Genomic DNA, 22,324 nt, shown 5'->3' on the forward strand with positions numbered 1-22,324 from the left:
GGAATAATGAAAACACTGAATTACTGTAAGCCTTGCTTGTCTTGGCCATATTATGATCGCTTTGAAAAAAAGGTTCAAAGAGGAATTTTCCATGTATCAGTGAACTGCAAGTTTTTTTGCCTCTCCCTCAATAAGTGAGGTATGTTCTTAACCTTTCTGTAAGGACTTATAATGACAGCTGCATTAAGTATAAAAATCACAAAAGGAAGGAATACGTAAGTGAAATTATGGTCTAAATGTGCCTTTTATGCTATATTCTATCCAATATATACTTTTACGTTTCTATTTCTGTGTGCTCCATGATTGTTTGGTTTTACGATTTCACTTGGTGTTCAGAGCGAGCGCTTCCAAGGTCAAGAGCATAAGCTTCCCAAGCCAAAGGAACTTTGTCTCTACAATCTGGAGGCCACAATGTTGTGATGAATAGTTTTTATTTTAAGACTACTTTTGAAAAGGGTGTTGTTGCTGAAAGAATCAAACAACATTCGAATAAAAAGGTTTTGTAGTCCAAATTAGATATTTAAGAAGTACCAAACGTTTATGCAAATTTTGGTTTAGTACTTTTGAAGTGATATTAGAGGTGACTGTAAATATATAATGCATAAGGCGTTAAAATATAATTTTGGGTAAAGTAATCAGTCAATGCAACACCCCCACTTTGATACTCGGAATCCTAAGCAAGTGTTACTCTATTTACAGTATAACTTCATTTGAAAAAATTCACATTTTTTTGGACTATTTTTCAAACATGTGGATTGCTGCCTTAAGCGGTTTGGGAAAGATTTAGGAAATTTGGAGGAGGATAACTACATTAGGGTTTCTGCATTAACAAGAAAGGCTCTGAAAGTTTTGCATAAGGATGATTAAAAGGTCTACTAAATCTATAAAATTAGGAGTTTCAAATGAGAAATTTTGGGGTGGTGTTAAATTAAATCTGAGTGTGGTGGGAAAGGGGTCTCATCATGGGGTGAGCACTTGGTAAGAAACTTTGACTTTTGACTTGCACTCAAATTTTGGGACTTTAAATGTTGAAGTAACCTGGGATTTAGTATTTTGTGTTATCTGTGTGTGTTGTAAAAGCACTAAATTAGACACCGTACGTCTTAACAGACTGATGATCAGATCTTTGTCAACACACTTCAGGCCTTGTTTTGTTTCTTATGTCCACTGTATGACACCGTATGGCAGTATGCTGGAGTCCCATATGCTGTGAATGGGCAGTATGGTGAGAAAAGCGAAGATATAAATACAGACAGTTTAATATTTCAAAGCTTTATTCTTTCTAAAAAGATGACATCATTAGGCCAAGAGGAAGTCGTATTGTGCACATCCCCAAACTCCATGACGGTCCGAATCATGCATTCACGTCACCGGGAACATTGGGGGCTGAAAAGTTTTTGCAAAGTTCATGCATTCTTCATGCAAATGTTCAGTGTTCTTGCAATAAAGAAAAGTGCCAATGTGTTTATGGACAACATTGTTAGATAAGAGAGATATCAGAAATGTGAAAAAAAGAGAAAGTTCTGCTTGAATTGCATCCTTTCATGAAAAGCAGTTTTTCTCCGAAGTTTTCTTAGATGGGCATTATTGAAACCTACTTAATAGAGAATATATTTAACTTTATATTTAACTTTCGACCTTTTAGGAACCCATCAAAATATGCTCACCACTTTTAATAGTATTACTTATTGTATACTACTGTTTTATTCTTAATGTTTTTATGTGGTGTACCTGGGGTCGGAAAGAATCAGCTAATTACTATAATTATTTTCTTTACGCCACTATACGTCGATTTGGCTTTGCAATCCCCAGCTCAGAATGGATTCGTCACCTATTCAGGGAGTATACTACACTGTTCTGAGTATGAAAACTGCAAATTGGCCATTTCCAGTGAATAACAGATGAGACACATGGCTACAAATAACATCAATTAAATGGTGCTCTCCTTTTCTGTGTTGTTTTTGTTTTGGGATATATTAATATTAGCGTTTCCATTCACTCCGACCTCCTGGACTTCATTTTCTTTGGCTTGCTCCCTCAATGCTAATTTCTTCTGCCTTTGGACAATTTTCCAGTAGAGTCCTCCCCACATCATGTTGGACAGAAGGTACAGTCCTGCGATCAACCCCATGAACGTCCACCTAAAATTATTTTTGCACAATTGATGGTAAAATTGATTGGATCTGCAACATATTTTTTACTTCACCTGAATGCATCAGCGTCGTAAAGTCGACATGCCCCCTGACCCCCACACTGTTTGGTACCCCATTTCAAACACGTCCGGTCGATCAGGGCGCCAAAGTAGATAGGAGGAGGGATTCCACCTGAAAAACAAACAAATACCGTAAATTCCAGACGATAAGCCGCTACTTTTTTCCAAACTTTCAACCCTGCGGCTTATTCAGTGATGCGGCCGATTTATGTAATTTTTCTAACGGATGCCCTTCGCTCGAGTACAAAAGGTAAGATTTAGACCAGTGGAATATATACTAAGAGGAAGACCGCAACTTCTTGGCTTGTGCACAAATTAAATTGGTGTAAACATACCCTCATCATGCAAAAAGAAAAAAGAAAGGCACATGACGCAGCTTTCAAGCTAAAAGCAATCAAGCAGTCCGATAAATAAGGAAACAGAGCTACTGCACGTAAACTTTACCAGACCCGTTTACTGTGTTGCGAGCATGTTGCTAGCGTGTTTTGGAGTAAGGGAGCGTTGATCGACGTCTATATGACAAAGTTTCTTTCCGACACTGAGGAAGACGACTTTGATGGCTTCAGTTCTAAAAAGGAAGATGAGGACGGTTTACAGTGATTTTTACAAGTACGGTATGTTTTTTTAACAGACCCGTTTACTGTGTTGCGAGCGTGTTGCTAACGTGTTGCTACCATTAACTGCCCTGTCACAGGCACCATTTGGGATGAAAGTTATATTATTATTATTAAAGCTTTGAAAACTCTATCGGTGTCTTTCTTTGTAAATATGTGTAACCATGGTTAATATGTATTGTAACTGTATATTTTTGTAATGTATTTATTTGTATTTATTTTAGAAACCAGCTCCGTAGCCTAGATGGTAGGGCGCCCGCTCCGAGACTGGGAGGTCGCTGGTTCAAGCCTTGGCCGAGTCATACCTAAGACTTACAACATTGGTACTCATTGCATCCCTGCTTAGCGCTCGGCATTAAGGGTTGGAATTGGGGGGTTTGGTCACCTAATGACTCCCAACACAGCAAGTTGGGTCTAAAATGGCGGAAAACCAGCTCGGTGGCCTTGGGGGTATGGCGCCCGCCCGGAGACTGGAAGGTTCTGGTTCAAGCCTTGGCCGAGTCATACATAAGACTTAAACATTGGTACCCGTTTCCTCTCTGCTTGGCGTTCAGCATTAGGGGTTGCAATTGGGGGGTTTGGTCACCTAATGACTCCCAACACCTCAGTTGGGTTGAGCGAGGGGGCTGGGAATCCCCTCTTCTAAATCAATCCCTAAAAGAGTATATATATATATATATATATATATATATATATATATATATATATATATATATATATATATACACATTTATAATTTTAGAAACGTATTCTGATATGTTTTGCACGGGTGAATGAGAAAGAAGGGGCGGAGCAAACACGGGCTGACGGGAAGTGGAGTAAAGGTGAGACGTGTTTGTGGACGTGGCGGACAATAGTGGATATATATATTTTCCCACCCTTACCTTTGGAAATATACACTTTTTTCCTTGGATAACTTTCAACGGGACCCGGACTCTGCAGGTCTGCATCAAACCTTATCATTTTCCGCTCATTTTGCCGGCTGTGATTTTTGGACTGTGTATTTTAATGAAGGACATTCAGTTTCAATCGTGGGACTTAAAGTCGGGTTTGGGTTTATTTTGTGTTTGTGTTACATTTTTCGATGTGGGCGCATGCGGCTTATAATCAGGTGCGCTCTGTAGTATTTAGGGTACATGTGTAATTAAAATAAAAGGCATCATTTTCAGACACCAGAGGTGGGTAGTGACAGATTACATTTACGATGTTTCATTTACTTGAGTAAACCCGTTGCTTAAGTACATTGGTACCTCTTCTTACAAATGTCTGTAAATACTGAGGTTTCTAGTTAAAAAGTACCTGAACAGGAAAATATTGCCTTTAGTTTCAGAGGTGTTTCAGGATACAAAGTTAAAAAAAAAAGTGCAGTTTGCGCTACTATTTACCACTCCCTGAATTCTACCTAGCAACCTGATGTGTATGCATGAACCCTTACACTAACCCTAACCTAGCATGATCTTCCTATCCCCTTCCTTATGCTCTTGGTGTTCCCTTCTCACTCAGTAAAGAGTCTACTGTATGGTACAGCTACAAAGGGCTATCATTCACAATGGACCCCAAAGACATGTAGAAAAGTGGATTAGGAGAAAAGAAGAGGAAGAAATTTCCTGGCAATAAAAACAAAGCAAAATATAATAGGAGGTATAAAAACAGTAAGAAACAGTGAGAAATATTTAGCAAAAGGTAAGGATGTCTATTTGGCTTTCATGGACTTGGAAAAGGTGTATGACAGAGTCGATAGAGAGGGGTTGTGGCTGGTGATGGTAATGTATGGAGTGGGTGAAAAGTTGTTGGAAGCATTGAAGAGTTTTTATGTGAACAGCCGAGCATGTGTAAGAGTAGGAAGTTAGACAAGTGAGTGGTTCCCTGTGTTGACTGGTGTGAGACAGGAGTGTGTGTCGCCATGGCTGTTTAAGGTATACATGGATGGTGTGGTGAGAGAGGTGAATGCAATAGTATTTGGCAGAGCTGTAGAGATGGATAAGAGTGGAACGGTGTGGCAGGTAATTCAGCTGTTGTTTGCAGATGATACAGCGCTTGTGGCTGATTCTGAGGAAAAGTGGGCGTGGCTATGCAACCTACTTAAATCTGATTCGCTGTTTGGTAATGGAGTTTGGAAGAGTGTGATATTCGTAAGTTATGTGAATCTTCAATCTTGCAAACATTAAGGTGATTGAGTGTTCACGTGATGGAGTGGGCATGGTGCTGGAAGAGGTTGAAAGCTTTAGGTACTTGGGTTGTGATGTGGAATGGAGTGCGAGGTATTGCACAGAGTGAATCAAGGAAGCAAGATTTTGGGTGGTCTGAGGAGAGTGATGAGTAAGAAGAGTATGAGTATGGATGTCAAGAGAGGACTAAATGAGAGTGTGATTGTGCCAACTGTTGTATGGTGCAGAGAGTTGGAGCCTGAATGCAGATTTGAGAAGGATATTAAATGTTTTTGAGATGAAGTGTTTGAGGGGTATGTGTGACAAGAGTTTGAGTGACAAGATTGGATAAAGAAATGAAATTTTGAGAGACAGAACTGAAGTAGTAGCGAAAATGAGCAAGCGTGTGGATGAGAGAGTACTTGGTTGGTTTGGACACATGGAGAGGATGGATGAGGAGCAAATGTTAAAGAGGATCTACAAGGCCTAAGTAAATAGAAAGAGACCAAGAGGAAGGCCGTGATTGACGTGGATGGATGGTGTTATGCGTGTACGTCAAGAAAGTGGTCAAAATGTAGTGGAAGCTAGAGCTCTTGTTGGTGAGTGGAGAGGTGTTGTGAAATAATATTAGGATGTTTGTATGTGTTCTAAGGGATGGACAGGGCACCTGCATGATGCAGCAGAGGTAAACCAGTGAAAACTGTCAGGCCCTGCTGTTGAACAGAAGAGTGTGTTGTGTCACCCTGACCCGAGTGACATAGCATGTTTCTTGTGGCCCGACGAAACATGACCAACTAGGGTGCCAAGGTGCTTAACTTGTTTGGGTGTTTGGGCATTTGGGTTGGCCATGGTCAAATCTTTTGTGTGTTTTTTGCTACTTTTTTCCCCTTTTCTATTCTCTGTTTTGTGTATGTGTTGGTCTTGCTGCTGATCACCCCTCTCGAGGCATATGACCAAGGTGAGTAGGTAGGTAGGTCGATAGATGGACAGATAGATGGATGGATGGAAAGATAGATGGAAAGATAGAGAGAGAGAGAGAGAGAGAGAGAGAGAGAGAGAGAGAGAGAGAGAGAGAGAGAGAGAGAGAGAGAGAGAGAGAGAGAGATAGATAGATAGATGAAAACACCCCCCCGTGCAGGTTGAGTTCAGAGACAACAAGGAGGAATGAAGCCATCATTCCATCAGCCCAAATTAAGACATTTTGGCAAATTTCCATTAAGTCTCTGAATTTGTGGAAAGTAATCACCCTGAAAAAGTGTTGAAAGGTTGGGCTATCCTTCCGATATATTGTCAAAAGTTAGTTAGTTTAGTTAGTTTATTTAACCAATAATCTTCACATAAAAATCATCGGAAATCGTCTCGTTGTCTCGGCTCAGTGAGAATTTTAAAATTTAACAACATTCAACATTCCGAATATAGAACGAAAAACAGAAATTACAATTTACAATTGTTAAAAATTCGGACAGCACTCGGGTAATAACTGTAAACCTTTTAGTACCCTTGAATGACTTCAAGCGTCTACCGCTCCGTAACAGATAAAAATGATCATTACCAGGATGACTCTCATCCTTAAGAATATTTGAGGTACGTTTCAAAACTCGATCATTATATACAGATTCCAGGGATGTCAGACCGGTGCCCACAATCTTTTCCGCCGTGCGGATTACAGAATTGAACTTCGACAGATCTTTCTTTGTGATTCGACCAAACCAAACAATAATAGAATTTGCTAAAACACTTTCAATGAACATCGTAGGAGTTCAACTTCCTTAGGAAGAAACTTCTTTGGCGTGCCTTCTTTAGAATTTTCTCCGAGTTCAGTGCCCAGCTTAGATCTTCTGAAATAAAAGTCCCGAGAAGTTTGAAATGCTCGCCTCTTTTGCCATTGATAAGTAAAGGTTCCTTCTGGTTTTTGTTTTTCGTCCGAAAGTCAATAATCATTTCTTTGGTTTTGTCCAAATTAAATGTCAAATCATTTCCATTGCACAATTCCACGATGTTATCCACCTGCCGTCTGTATGCGCTCTCATCATTGTTCATAATGTTTTCCACGATGTTATCCACCTTCCGTCTGTATGCGCTCTCATCATTGTTCATAATGTAACTAGAAACAGTAGTGTCGTCAGCAAATTTGACAACTAGATTGTTATCATCAATGGATCTGCAATCATACATAAATATGGAATAAAGACAAGGTGATAAAACACATCCTTGTGGGGTACCGGTGTTTAGAACGAGATCTTTCGAGGTATGATTACCAATTTTCACAACTTGATGACGTTCAAGCAAAAAATCCAAAATCCAATTACAAATCGAAACGGGAAAACTGAGGTCATCACCTAATTTCACATACAATTTAGAAGGTATGATGGTATTAAACGCAGATGAGTAGTCTACAAATAAAATCCTGACATACGAGTTATTTTTCTCCAAGTGTTCCAAAACCCTATGCAAACAAATGTTCAGTGCATTTTCAACACATCTGTTCGCACGATACGCGAACTGATAATCATCTAGACCAATCGGTAGTAATGACTTAATATAGTGTAAGATCAGTGTGTAAGCCCAGTCAGTCAGACGGCAAAAGCCTACGTCACGGGGAAACAAAACTGCTGAGGACCAAACAAAGAGGCTAGTTAAAAGGTTAACGAAGATTTTTATTATTTCATGTATTCTTTGTTTCCTTTACATTATCTTCCTCTCATTTTATGTTTATTGTGCAATCTAATTTTAAGATGTATTTGTTCCGTGTTTTTTATTATTTATTATAAAAATATTGTATTTTTGCAGGGCTTGGAATGAATTTACATTCACAAGGCGTTCCACTTAAAAATGTTTCAGGTTACAAAGCTACTCCCAAAATTAATTCAACATTATGACATTATGAATCAGTGTTGTTGTTACCAATACTCAAATAAAAATGCTGTCAAAAAATGTATTTCATAATTATATTTCTTTCATTTCATAAAAACAATTAAACATTTCGTAATTCATGAATAATGTAACAAAGTTAAACTTGGGTAGTATAATAAACCAGAGTAGTCAAGTAATTCTCCACAGGATGTGTTGCATTCACCTTAATCATTTTGATAAGAGGCAAATTTAGATACATGCGTTCATTATAAGGTTTCTATTTTTTGGTGGCTCCTAATTTATTTTTTATTTATTTATTTATTTTAATCTTTTGGAGTCCAAAATGGCTCTTTAATTTTGGTTGCGAACCCCTGGTCTGGCTTGTGTTTGATAAAAAAAATACTCGGCTGTAAATATGCTACTTCTGCTTAATTTATTTATTTGATTTATACGATTACAATTTCATTGTTTATAAAAGACTTGAATTGACTTTGATTATTCTGATTTATTTTAAAATTCAATTTAGTTTATTGTTGATTGGATGGAATTTGATGATTTGATCTGATTGAATAGTTGTTTTGTAAATAATAAATAAGACGTTACTACAGTTACAGTATTTTCCGCACTATAAGGCGCACCTAAAAGCCTTTATTTTTTTCAAAAGCTGACCATGCGCCTTAAATATGGATCAATATTAAGTCGCAAAGTCTTGCAACTAAAGCAAGCAGCCGCCGACTAGATTTTCCCCCGAAGGCGAAGTCGTCCGCGGTGTATGCTGGGATTTATATACCGGCGTTTCATTTCCTAACCAATGTGTCAATCATCGTTTGAATCAGTCACTATTGGCTAAAGTTATTCGGAGGTAAAGAGGGCGGATCCATTTTAGCATTTACAGGCTCGCATAGGCTAAAGGGGCGAAACAAATCCTGCAATTGGCCGAAAAAGATAATTGTGAATCACAGGTTGGGTTGCACCACGGCATAGAGAAAACATTTTTACTATTCTGTATTTGTAAATATTTTACTCTCCTGGATTTACTACACTCACGGTATTAAGAAGACCATGGTTACGTGAAGGCTGCAAGAGAACTTAGGTGAGCTATGCGGTTTTATATTTTCCCGGTATCTTGTTTTAGAACGAACTTGATGTTTCTCGGATGAGTCTATTTTTAAACTAAATTCAATTCAAAGTGTTTATTGTCATATGCATAGTAAAGAACCCTAAGAACACTAATTACTAACTGAGCTAAAAGCACAGTTGTAATGTGTTGTGAGTGGCAATGCCACACAACTATTAATCTCTTCCAAATTAATATTATTAGTTGTGATTGCTCCAGCAAGGCACATTGTCAATATAATCCCCCAAAATCTTTTTATTATAATTAGTTGTGATGGCTCCGCAAGGCACGACTACATTGCCAAGTGCTGGAAGCACAGGGTACATGTTGATGATTTATGCTAATGGATACATGCTAAAAAGTGATGCTAACGGCTAAATGCAAATTTCTTCATGCTAAAAAATTTTGGTAATGGCAATATTTTAATTTTTTTTATTAGACAGATCTTCATGTCGTTGCTCCTTCAACTTCACACGCTTCCCTGCACGACATCCCCGCTTCTGTTTTCTGTCTTTGCGCCGTCTTCGTCTTCGATTATTTTTCTTTTTCTTCGGTGGAGCGGGAAAGCAGGGCGAACCCGAGTCCCTTTGGAGCTCATTCGGGATGTCATGGATGGTATAGAAAGTGCCCGAAAAGTCGAAATTTAGACGCCCACCCAGTCGGATGAGCTCCTCCTGGCTGTAGGTCTTACTGGCCACGCATGTATCCAAAAAGGAAAGCAGGAGGACAGTGGTAAATAGTAGGATAGCCGGATAGCAACTAGCCACAACGTAAACACGCGCCGCCATGTTGGAAACCGGAATATGACTTCATATTTACAAATTTTTCTAATGGCCTCATGTTGATGAGTTATGCTGATGGGAACATGCTAAAAAGTGATGCTAACGGCTAAATGCTAACTTCTTCATGCTGAAAAATTATTCTAATGCTAATATGCTAACAACTCAGCAAATTGAATGGGTTTAATGCATTCCGGCTGGGCCAATTCAAATAGAATGGCTCATTACTTTTGAGCAGGTACATTTTAATTTTTTTTAAAGTGTAAAAACAATGTTTATACTATGTTATTACCATGAATGTGATTTTTAGACCTCCCCAAGGCATATTCTTGTTGCTAGCGGTTGTGGGCCCATCTCAAATTAACTTGCCAGTACTGGGGGGTGTGTGGGGGAGGCAGAATCCCCCCAAAGGACCAAGTAAAAAATAACAAATACATCTCCCTGAGTTAATAACTTTATGCTAACTCATAATGCTAACAACTCAACGCTACCGGTTCTCTACCAACATCTGCCAGATCCATCACAACTCTTACAATTGCCGCGGGAATTGTCTAAACTTAGATGAAAGTGAAAGTGCTAGTATTATTTGATTAGATGTTGCGGTAACGTGTAGTGCAACCGAAAACACAAACTATTTTTCTTCAAGTTATCATGCCAGGCATTTTACAAAGAAAGGAAAAAAAATAAAACACTGTATCGCGAGACAGATCCTTACCATATTCAGCACTAAACTGGCAAGCAATTCCAGCTGCAGTGTGGAAACGACAAGATATTTACGTTCACAATGACCTGTTCTCTTTTGCATTTGTCTTCTGTGGTAGACTTAAATACATTTTAGTTGTGTAAAAGTATAATATTCATGAAAAAAATAGAGGTTTTTTTTAATTATTCAGTTGTCCGTTGGTTGTCTTCTAATTTGGATCTCCAGTGTACCGTATTTTCCGCACTATAGGGCGCACCGGGTTATAGGGCGCACCCCCAAAAAATAGTTTTTGGTCCTATATCTTCCGCACCGTATTATAAGGCGCTACAATGGGAACGTCGACAAAACAGTCAGATAGTTCACTTATTACCCCCTTAACATTCTGAAAGCTTGCAAAGAAGCAAATACGTGTCTCAGACATATACGGAAACAGTGTATGTACGATGTCACTCAAATGCATCGTTCCAAATATCATTTGGAAGGTTAAAGTCTTGGGATTCAAGAAATGCCAACCATTCCAAGTTTCTATTTTCTTTTTCGCCTGCAACTTTACTGTGCCTATGACAATAAACACTTGGAATTGAGTTTAATTTAAAAAAAAAACATCACAGAAACATCGATATCACTCTGAAACAAGATACTGGGAAAATATATAGCCGGAGTAGCTCACCGAAGTCGTTGCGTTCAATAATAATGTGCAACCATGGTCCTCTTGTATCCGTGAGTGTAGTAAAAGAGAGTAAAATATTTACAAATACAGAACAGTAAAACATGTTTTATCTATGCCGTAGACAACCAAACTTGCTATTCACATTCATCTTTTTCGGCCAATTGCAGGCTTTGTTTTGCCCCTTTAGCCTATGCGAGCCTGTAAATGATAAAAAGGATCCGCCTCCTTTACCTCCGAATAACTTTAGCCAATAGTGATCAATTCAAATGATGATTGACACATTGGCTGGGAAATGAAACGCCGGCATATGTATCCCAGCATACACCGCAGACGTACTTTGAGCTTCGGGGGAAAATCTAGTCAGCGGCTGTTTGCCTTAGTTGCAAGACTTTGCGACTTAATATTGATCCATATATAAGGCGCACTGTATTATAAGGCGCATGGTAAGTTTTTGAAAAAAATAAAGGCTTTAAGGTGCGCCTTAGGTGCGGAAAATACGGTATATAAAAAAGCACAAATATGTAAATCAAAATGACGTTAAATCAATATATATATATATATATATATATATATATATATATTTTTTTTTTATTTATTTATTTTTTTTTTTTTTTTAATAATTTGTGTGTGTGTGTGGGGGGGTACATTGTAAAGCGCTTTAGTGACTTAAAAAACAATAATACTCTATACTAATACTATTTATAATTTCATGTAGATTTTTTGTGATGTTATTTAATAAAATGTATGTACTGTATATTACTGATAATATGGGGTGCGGGTTTGGACAGCATTAGCTAATTACCATAGGTTTCCATCCTCCACTATAGAACAATTAAAAAAAGGAAAAGAAGGTTTGTCTTTCATGGATTTTGCCTATTAATACTCTGTTATACAAAATAACTTTATAACAAACTATGTTTCACTACATCTATTTTTCTAAAGCTGGTAAAGCAAATGACTTTGAAAATCAAACTGATCCATCAATCACACTCATGGTCAAATCAAAATGAATATTGTCAGGACGTACCCAGAGTTCTCACAATCAGTGTCTGCATTCCCAAAGCAAAAGCCTTCAGGTCTCGTTGTATGGACCTGAGCAGCACAATGTACCCTGGGGTACCCCCGCAAGCTGAAATGAAGGAGCCCAACACGGACAAAGCCATGTAGATTTTGAAGACCCGGTCACAGTTGCTGTTTCTTGAGCACTGGCCCAGCACGGCTGAAGTATTTTGGATGGGGGCCAACTTTTCCGTCACGCAGGAACATTTGTGGAACACCTACAAAAGCCAAGCGGAAACTCATGTTGAATGTTGTCATGGTAATAGACTACAGAGGAGCGTGTTCCTGCAACACAATTACTTTTCTCTGTAACTGCACTGTGATGCGTTATTAATTAAACAATTGAACTGATTTGTTGCCTTCGTCTTTATGATAGAATAGAATAGAATAGAATAGAATAGAATAAATAGAATATACCTTGATTGTCATTGTTACAAAATGGGTTAACATATTTTGACAACGAAATTGGGCATGACACTCCAGTTTTACACATTCACAGTGAGGTATGAGCCAAGAAGATAAAGGAACAGAGAAGATGAGGTTATAAAACAAGGGGGATAAGGCTATAGTTATAATTTACATGGTATTTACACAAAAAATGTCGGCATGTGGGATGTAACATACAGTTGTTATCGGAATACCGTTGGTATCGTAAGGGTTGTGCAATATTGCATTTGGTGCAAAAGTCATCGTAGTGCAAAAAAAAATTGTCAGCATATGCATTGGTGCAAACATAGTCATCATAGTGCAGAAAAAAAGAAATGGTCAGACATTGTGCAAGGTGAGCAGTAAAGATAGTGCAGTCGACATGTGCAAGAACATAGACAAGGAAAGAAAGAAAGAGAGAGAAGAAAGGAGAGATGAAAGAGATAGAGAGAACCAGGAAAACAAAGTAAAAGAGAGGGATAAGGTAAGAGAGACAGAAAAAGGGAGAAAGAATGAGAAAAAAAGAGAGCACAATAAATAGAGAGAGGGAGAAAAGCAGAAAACATTAGAGAGAAAGTGAAAGGAAGAAAGAAAGAATGAGAAAAAAAGAAAGAAAAATAATTAAAGAGATAAAGAAATTGAGAGTGAGAGAAAGATCAAAAGAATGAGAGAAGAGAGAAAAAAAACAGTGAGCATGAGAAAGAAAGATACTGAAAAGGAGTGAGAAAGAGACCTATTAAGTGAAAAAAAGAAGGAAAGCGTGAAAGTGAGAGACACAGAGAAAAAAGAAAGAGAGAGGTGGAAAAGAAAGGATGGAGAGAAAAAGAGTGAGAAAGAGAAAACGAGAGAAAGAGAGAGTTAGTGAGTTAGAGCATGAGAGAGAGTGACAAAAAGAAAAAAAAAGAAAGATAGTGAGAGAGAGAGAGAGAGAGAGAGAGAGAGAGAGAGAGAGAGAGAGAGAGAGAGAGAGAGAGAGAGAGAGAGAGAGAGAGAGAGAGAGAGAGAGAGAGAGAGAAATACAACTACAGTTGCTTTCTGAGTGGTGGCTGGCTTAGGTGACATCAAGTGGACATATTTATGTTTATGGGCCTTAAAGTTTTGTAACAAAACAGAACACTGAATTATGGTGTTTTTTATTGTAATTTTTTTCTAATACACAATGCCTGGAGAAAAAAACAAAAACATCTTGGACTGTACCAAGAAATAGAAAAGTTTTTTGAGTAGTTTGAAACCAAGAGACAAAATAGATGCGGAGTGTCTCGACAAAGTGTTTATTTGCATGCTCTCAAGATTGCAAGCCAGAAAATTATTCACTGTTTCCAAGAGTGGCTGTTAATTTTCTCTTCTTTTTATGTTATGTTTGTATTCGATTGTATCTTATTTTTTAAACAATGCATACCAGGTAAACAATAACATTTCATTGGCATTTTATGTTAACGACAATAAATAGAATCATGAATAGTCTTAAAGCAGTTTTAGGGGGTGGGCTTCTATGAGAGTATATATCAGAGTTCGGGAACCCTTTTGACCCAAAGAGCTATAAAAGCAAAATGTTTAGATTTACTTTTCCGAGAGAGCCACACCATATATCTTAAGACGAAATTCAATAAAAACCAGAACCCGCTCTCCAAACAAAAGCTAATTCTTCAGCGCATTTTATTTTACTGTCTGACATTCGATGATTGATAAAATCTATGAAATAATAATTATGCCAGAGCCTGTGTCCCGTATCAGTCTCAATATACCACTTAAAAATACGTCTCCCTCCGGCGGTTACTTGAGTGTTGAGGTTCGATTTCAAATCAAAGTGCAATCAAAGTTTTTTTTGTAAAAAAATCACAAAATACTGCAAACGAGGATACCAACTATTAACCTTCAGTGCCAACAGCGCTGGGCAAATGAGAGTGCGCGCGCCCTGTCTACAGCACCGCTAGTTCCTACCACTTAATTGAATTGGTCTTGGTGCTTTGCAAGAGCTTCTGGGTAAGTTTTTTGGGGGGGTTAAGGTTTGTTTTGTGCCTTTACTGTCATGATTACCCAAGAGGAGCCACCTGGGGTAATCATGTGGCGCGCTGGAATGTGCTTCCTGATTGGTTAATGCTCCCTTTTTAAACGCGTTACGCGGAGAACTCTTTGTCGGAGGATTACTTTTTTACCCCGTTTGACTCGCCTGATTTTCCTGTGTATTTTTGACTTGTTTACCTGATTCTGCCTGCCTCCGATCCGACCTGCTTCCGTTCCACGCTACGATCTTCTCTCCAGTCCCGGTAAACTCGACCTGCTTCCGTCCCACGCTACGATTGGCTACGTGTCCCGAAGTTGTCTTCACGGCGTTGCTGCTGACGTTCGACGGTCATCGCGTCTCCCGCTAACCCTGTACGCTTCCCCAAATAAAAGACTTGTAACGAACGCTCTGGGGTCTCCTGCTCTGTTCTGGTCTGCCCTGACAGAATCCTCCGACCAGAATGGACCCCGCGTTCGTACATTTGCCCCCTGACCACTATGAAAGCCTGAATCAGCAGCGCAATTCCCCTTCAGAATGTGCAGTTCGGCAAGTCCTTTCCGACGTGGCAAAATTGGCTAAGGCACCTCCGGCCGTATGACTGCGCAATGACTCCCATGCCTGCCTGTTCGACTCCCATGCCTGCCTGTTCGACTCCCATGCCTGCCTGTTCGACTCCGACTCCGCTGCCTGCCCGCCCTGAGTCCGACTCTTCTAAATCTGCCCCCCCTGAGTCCGACTCTTCTGAATCTGCCCGCCCTGAGTCCGATTCTTCTGAACCTGCCCGCCCTGAGTCCGTCTCTTCTGAACCTGCCCGCCCTGAGTCCGACTCTTCTGAACCTGCCCGCCCTGAGTACGAGTCTTCTGAACATGCCCGCCCTGAGTCCGACTCTTCTGAGTTGACTCTCCTGATTTTTCCTGTGTTACCCTGTGACGTGCCGTGGGTTTATTTTATTTTTTTCTGGGGAACTTCTGGAGCCGTTCCTTGAGGGGGGGGTTCTGTCATGATTACCCAAGTGGAGCCACCTGGGGTAATCATGTGGCGCGCTGGAATGTGCTTCCTGATTGGTTAATGCTCCCTTTTTAAACGCGTTACGCGGAGAACTCTTTGTCGGAAGATTACTTTTTTACCCCGTTTGACTCGCCTGATTTTCCTGTGTATTTTTGACTTGTTTACCTGATTCTGCCTGCCTCCGATCCGACCTGCTTCCGTTCCACGCTACGATCTTCTCTCCAGTCCCGGTAAACTCGACCTGCTTCCGTCCCACGCTACGATTGGCTACGTGTCCCGAAGTTGTCTTCACGGCGTTGCTGCTCACGTTCGACGGTCATCGCGTCTCCCGCTAACCCTGTACGCTTCCCCAAATAAAAGACTTGTAACGAACGCTCTGGGGTCTCCTGCTCTGTTCTGGTCTGCCCTGACATTTACATCATAAAGTGTTTTTAACAATGAACGTAGATTGTTTAATGTGCTTCATTACAAAGGATTATTTTGCGATTTACAGCCAAAACTGGGTCTGTTAGGGTGACACCTTGACTGTTAACTGGTTAAATTTGTGTCCTAGACTAAACAAAACTAATTATTCAGATCAGCATTGTCTTGGCTTCATGTGCAAAACAGTCGGCTTGACGTGCATTTTTTATTAGAAAATTGTGCAATTTCTGCTTTATCTACGAGCTATATGTACTCAGAAAAAGAGCCATAGTTTTCCGACCCCTGGTATATACGGTAAATTGTATTACTCTGGGAAATAGCTGAGTTACATTTTATATGAAGTAACTAGTAACTGTAACTTATGATTGGTTTTCAGTAACACGTCTTGGTATCGGGCCTTTACCATCTCTTTTCCTTTGCCGGTGGAGGTCTGACAGCCGGCTAGGCAAGGAGAGGCGTACGTCATCCCGTTGTAGGCACAAACTGGATCCCATTGCTTAATGGAGCAGAAACAGCCACTGTTGCATTGGGATAACAATGTCTGAGGTTCAAAAGACACTTCAGGGATTCTGGTAAAAAAAAAAACATTTCATTTTAGCAGCTGGATTAAAATATGTTTGTTGCCATTTTACAAAATACAATTAATACCTCTCTCTTCCAGAGACCAGTGTTTGTTTGTTTTTTTCAAATAATTCATGTGTCTAGAGGGGCGCGGATGTGTTTGGCTTTTTTAACTTTTCCAGAATAAAGTGCAATTGAACCTCCACTACACCACGGCACAGTGGCAAAGGGAATATGTGTGCTACAAAGCACAAGGAGGAATACAAACTACGGAAACTCAAAGTGACCAAATTGCACAGTTTTTCTGTTATTATTATTATTTTGCCCGGCCTTTCACAAGATATTTGATGATGGTGGCACCCTTAGCAGTAAAATGTTGGACAATCATGAAACAAATCCTTATTTCGTAATCTCCAAGTATTTTAAATTCGTGCTGTTTATAATGCATGATAGGTCATGTATTTTTGCCTTTGATTCAAAACAAAATTTTTTGTTTAATGAAGGAAGTTTTTGTTCCCACTAAGTATAAATAATACACAATAGTAAACAATAATGAATAATCTATATTAAGATTATTCAGAGACAGACTCTGAATAATGCCGCAGAGCCCACAAAGATACAGTAGACAACTCACTCGCTGACCCACACCCATGGACAATTTGGACTGGCCAATTACTCATGTTTTTTGGAATGTGTGGGAAAAGTCTAGTCAAGTCATGTTTATATGAATAGCCCTTAATCAGAGGAAGTCTCAAAGGGCTGCACAGACCACGGATTATTGCAAACCACAGACTATTATTACACCATCCTTTGATCTAAAATTTACTGAGGGCAAGGACAAACTCAAAAACCTCAACATGAGGAAAATAAAGAAACCTTGAGAAGGGACCGCACATGAAGTAATCCCCCTTCCAGGATGACCAGGCTGCAATGGATGTTGCAATAACAAATAATAAACAGATATTGTCAACATCGAATAAAGGTTATTCATATGCAAGAAAATAGAATTGTGTTTTAAGATTAGATTTAAACATTTTCACTGAGGTTACAGATCGAATCTCAGGGGTAAGAGCATTCCACTGCACCGGGGCACGAATGAAGAATGCTTTCGAACCTGCGGCTCTCTTCTTGGCTCTTGGGATCACGGGTAGACCATCATTTTCAGAGCAAAGGCTCCGGACCGGCACATAGGGGGAAATCAAATCTATAAGATATGAGGGAGCAATTCCACATGATTTTGTATACGACCAACAGAACCTTAAAATCACATCTTAAGCTAACAGGGAGCCAATGCAGGTTAGCTAAAATCGGAGTAATGTGATCAAACTTTCTTGTCTTAGTTAAAAGCCTCACTGCAGCATTTTGTACCAGCTGAAGACTCTTGACTTTGGAGTTCGGGAAACCAGGGAGTAGTGCATTACAGTAATCGAGACGGGAGGTAACAAACACATGAATTATAATCTCCGCATCGGACTGAGACAGCATAGGGCGAATTTTAGCAATGTTGCGCAGATGGAAAAAAACTGTTCTAGTAATATTCTTAACATGTGTTTGGAAGACTTGTCAAATGTGACACCTAAATTCTTGACTAAGTCACTCTGGGTGATATTACATTTGTCAATGTTCAGAGCAGTTTTTGAGAACAAGTCACGGCATTTAGATGGACCAACAACTAACATTTTGGTTCTCTCGGAGTTACGGCGAAAGAAGTTGAGTGACATCCATTCTTTTATCCCAGAGAGGCAGGCCTCCAAATTTCCACAGTTTAGTGTGGCAGATTCCTCCATCGGAAGATATAGTTGAGTGTCATCTGCGTAGCAATGAAAACTGATATTATACTTGCGAATAATATCACTTAATGGAAGCATGTAAATGCTGAAAAGAAGTAATGAACCCTGCGGAACACCCCAGGTAAAAAACACCAAAGGGCTCAGATGTCAAGTCACTATATTTAACACAATGCGTCCTATTTGAGAGGTAGGTTCTGAACCATAAGAGAATGGTTCCTGAGAGAACAATCAATTTTTCCAACCGTTCTAGTAAGATATTATGGTCCACAGTGTTAAAGGCAGCACTAAGATCCAGCAGCAGCAAGAGTGATGAAGCGCTGGAGTCCTTTGCCAGTAGGAGATTAGTGGTTACCTTAATCAGGGCTGTCTCAATAGAGTGGGTAGCCCTGAATCCTAATTGCATTGATTCAAAAAGATTGGTCTCGGATATAAAATCATTCAGCTGCTGTGCCACTACTTTTTCAAGTACTTTAGAAAAAAATTATAGGTTTGACGCAAGTGTATAATTACACAAGCTTTCTGGATCAAGGTTGGGTCGTTTAACTGTAGGTTTAATAACAGCGGACTTAAAAGCCGCTGGAACTCCACCCGAGGAGAGTGATGTGTTTATAATATTTAGCACTGAAGGTCCAAGGACCCCAAAAAGACCTTTGATCAGCAAACCCGGAAGCGGGTCAAACAGGCAAGTAGTTGGTTTGGCCGTATTCAACACCTGTTTAAAATTATCAAGTGACAGATCACTAAATTGGGAAAAAAATCCCTGGACAGCTACCATGTCGCACATCTATAATTTTCAGACCTTTGACATGTGACATATTTACATGTTCTTTTCCCGTATGTTTAATCTTCTGATTAAAGAAGACCATAAAGTCATAGGCAGCATGGGTAGAACTATCTGGAATAATCTGTTGCCTTGTTAGGGATGCCACAGTGTCGAAAAGGATTTTGGGGTTATTCGTTTGTGCTGCAATCACATTTGAAAAATAGGCTGATTTTGCAGCGGCAAGCGCTGCTTTATCCTTTAACAAGCTGTCACACCAGGTTTGACGGAAAACCTCAAGCTTGGTAGCGCGCCATTTTCTTTCAGATTTCCTGCAGTCTTGTTTAAGCGATCTGGTTTCATCAGTAAACCAAGGCGTGCTTCTTTTAGGTCGTTATTTAAGCCGTAGGCGCCACGGAATCTAGGACACTAGTCAGGGTAGCATTAAACTCATTCATGAGTGAGTCAATAGAGCCTTTATATAAAGGAAACGATGCAAATACTCCTGAAAGAAGATCACAGAGCTCAGAAACTACGCCAGTGCAAATATTGCGGCCGCTAAATCCTTTAGTTTCTTTCATACAACATATAGCCTGCACCTCAAATGTAACTAAATAATGATCAGAAATAACGGTAGTACACGGTAACACCAGGTTGAAACTCCTCGAGTCAGAACCAAGTCTAGTGTGTTTCCATCTTTATGAGTGGGCAAATCAATCAGTTGATTAAAACGAAATGTGTCCATTAGAGACCGAAACACAACAGTAAGTGAACTAAGTGGGGAGTTCATATGAATGTTAAAGTCCCCCATTATTATTTTGTCTGCATAGGTTACTAGATCAGACAACAGTTCAGGTAATTAATCTAAGAAAACAGAGTAGGGTCCTGGGGCGCGACAAATAGTTACTACAAAAATTGACATTAAAGAAGACCGAATGACAAGAGCCTCAAACGCCATATAATTATTAGAGGTACGGGGAGTAAGTTAGTAGCTGAGGTCAATCATGGACAATCCATCGCATCCACTACACAGCATTATCTCCAGACAGAAGAGCAGTTTCAGCGACAGACTGCTGTCACTGTCTTGTACTACGGACAGACTGAAGAGATCTTTTCTTCCTCATGCCATGAGGCTCTTTAACTCCACCCGGCAGAGTAAAGGCCCACATTAAACCACACCACCTACATTGGATATTACCGAATCTTACTGCAATATGTATTCTGTGTAGCACTATTTAGTTACTCTATATAACACGCTACAGTGGGCATTTGCACGTCACACTGGGTATTTGTATATTGTATTCTTTTGGCTTTATTATTGTACTGTTCTCAGCTCAGGGATGCTGCTGGAAATGTGAATTTCCCTTAGGGGATGAATAAAGTATCTATCTATCTATCTATCTATCTATCTATCTAGTATTTTTTCAGGAATAGATGCAACACCGCCGCCCTTCTTCAAAGACCGTGTTACATGGCAGCTCACGTAGTCTTGGGGAGAAGCCTCATTTAACGATATAAACTCATCCCGTCTCAACCAGGTCTCACACAGACCAATCAGGTTATGTTGGTGATCAAGAATGAGATCATCACCAGGAAGAGCTTTAGGAGCAAGTGATCTAATATCTTCAAGACTAAATTTTAGCTTTGCTGAATCTATGAACTTAGCTGAAGGCTTTGTAGAATTCGACAAAAGATGTTGCCATTCCGGTGTGTTGAGACTCAGGTGTCGGTTGACAGGCAAGATCGATGAAGAAATTTTGGTGGAAATAGGCACAATTCCATCATCATCATGTCCTTCTCTGCCGTTTCGCCGATGTAGCTCCCTTAGCTTAGCACCATGGCCGGAGCGACAGCCCCGCTTTTGTTTGTGATTGTTACGCTTTCTCCGCAGCTTCGTAAGTGGGTTGGCCACCCACGGAGATCCCGCAACCCTTTTTATTTCTTGCAGGATATCAAAGGGGGTATAAAAAGTGCCCAAATATTCGAAATTTAGACGCAGACCCAAATTTATAGTTCCTCCTGACTATAGGTATTATTGGCCATGCATGTGTCCAGAAATGAAAGCAAAATAGACAAGGGCAGGGTGATAAAAAAAAATTAGCTGAAAAGTTGTAAGACGCTGCGTCCATGTGCGCCACCCTTATCATCAAAGCCACTCGGGTATGGGGAGAACATGCACAGGGATGCTGCAGTAGCTGGAATTAAGTCGTGGACCTTTGCACAGTGGGGCTGTGCGCTAACCACCGGTTATGCTCAAATAATTCTCATTCCGCCTTTAGATTTATCTGTCAGAACGGCACTGGCCTCAGTGAAACTACATCTGGTGCAGGAAAATGTGCTGGCTGATCAGGGAAAGACCACGTGATTGTGAGACCCTAATAAATGCCCCCTCCCCCCATTACACTCTACATTTTTATGTCAGAATGTTGAGATGATGAGGATGAAGTCAGGTATCACACTGCTACTTCTACTATTCACCTCTGTGGGTTTCCTGTCTGCTTGAATCAGCGAGGAAAATAAATGGGCGGTAATGGCCGCATTATTATGAAGACATATACTGAAAACCACAAATATACGCACACACACATTAAAAAGGTGCAATGATACGACAATGTAGGATGTCAGATCAGATACAATGAGCTCCAAAAGTTTGTGAAACGACACATCCGACCATTCTATGTTTTTGCAGCCCTTATCTGATATAATGCACTAATTCAGATGGTTTTCAACCTGTGCAAGGCTCACCACTCACCCTTGATAAGAAACGGTGAGACCAGCCACTTGTGCGCTTTCACAATGAAGGAAGACCTGAACGACCAGCAGGCAAAAGGAGCACACGGATGCTGTGATGGACACCCTGGCCGCTCCAATCACGCCCAGTTTGAAACGCTTTAGCACAAAACCTCCAGTAATTATCCCCAAGGCCACTGCAGGGAGATTGAGAATCCCTAGGAAAACAAATACAGTTAAGAACAGAATGCATTATATTTTATAGATCCAGTAATCCGCCACTATAAGTCGCTTCACTTTTGACTGACTCACAATTTCACTGATTTGCATCGTGTACTGGTTTTCTGCTTTGCCCACCCATGGAAAAGCACTGCCCACCCAAAGAAAAGTGAATGAAGTAATTACTGCAGTCTGGGCACAACATATGGTATCTGATTCATACAATATTGTGTATGTCAGCGGACCA

At 39.9% G+C, this 22,324-nt stretch overlaps 1 protein-coding gene across 3 annotated transcripts in view; it reads right to left on the bottom strand.

Moving 5' to 3' along the window:
• Positions 1-1,256: 1,256 nt before the first annotated feature.
• LOC148357417 (solute carrier organic anion transporter family member 1C1-like) overlaps positions 1,257-22,324 on the bottom strand; it is a 47,398-nt gene continuing 26,330 nt past the window's right edge. For all 3 annotated transcript variants that reach the window (XM_088346831.1, XM_088346833.1, XM_088346832.1), the window contains 5 exons: positions 21,881-22,076; positions 16,421-16,586; positions 12,123-12,372; positions 2,207-2,324; positions 1,257-2,141 (listed from right to left, as the gene is read on the bottom strand). In XM_088346831.1, coding sequence (XP_088202957.1) covers positions 1,931-2,141; positions 2,207-2,324; positions 12,123-12,372; positions 16,421-16,586; positions 21,881-22,076 — 941 coding nt within the window. In that variant the 3' untranslated portion in view covers positions 1,257-1,930. The remainder of the gene's footprint in view (positions 2,142-2,206; positions 2,325-12,122; positions 12,373-16,420; positions 16,587-21,880; positions 22,077-22,324) is intronic.

The sequence above is a fragment of the Urocampus carinirostris genome, chromosome 11 (genome assembly GCF_059441175.1).
Source record: "Urocampus carinirostris isolate Australia breed hairy pipefish chromosome 11, RoL_Ucar_1.0, whole genome shotgun sequence".
NCBI classification, from domain to species: domain Eukaryota; kingdom Metazoa; phylum Chordata; class Actinopteri; order Syngnathiformes; family Syngnathidae; genus Urocampus; species Urocampus carinirostris.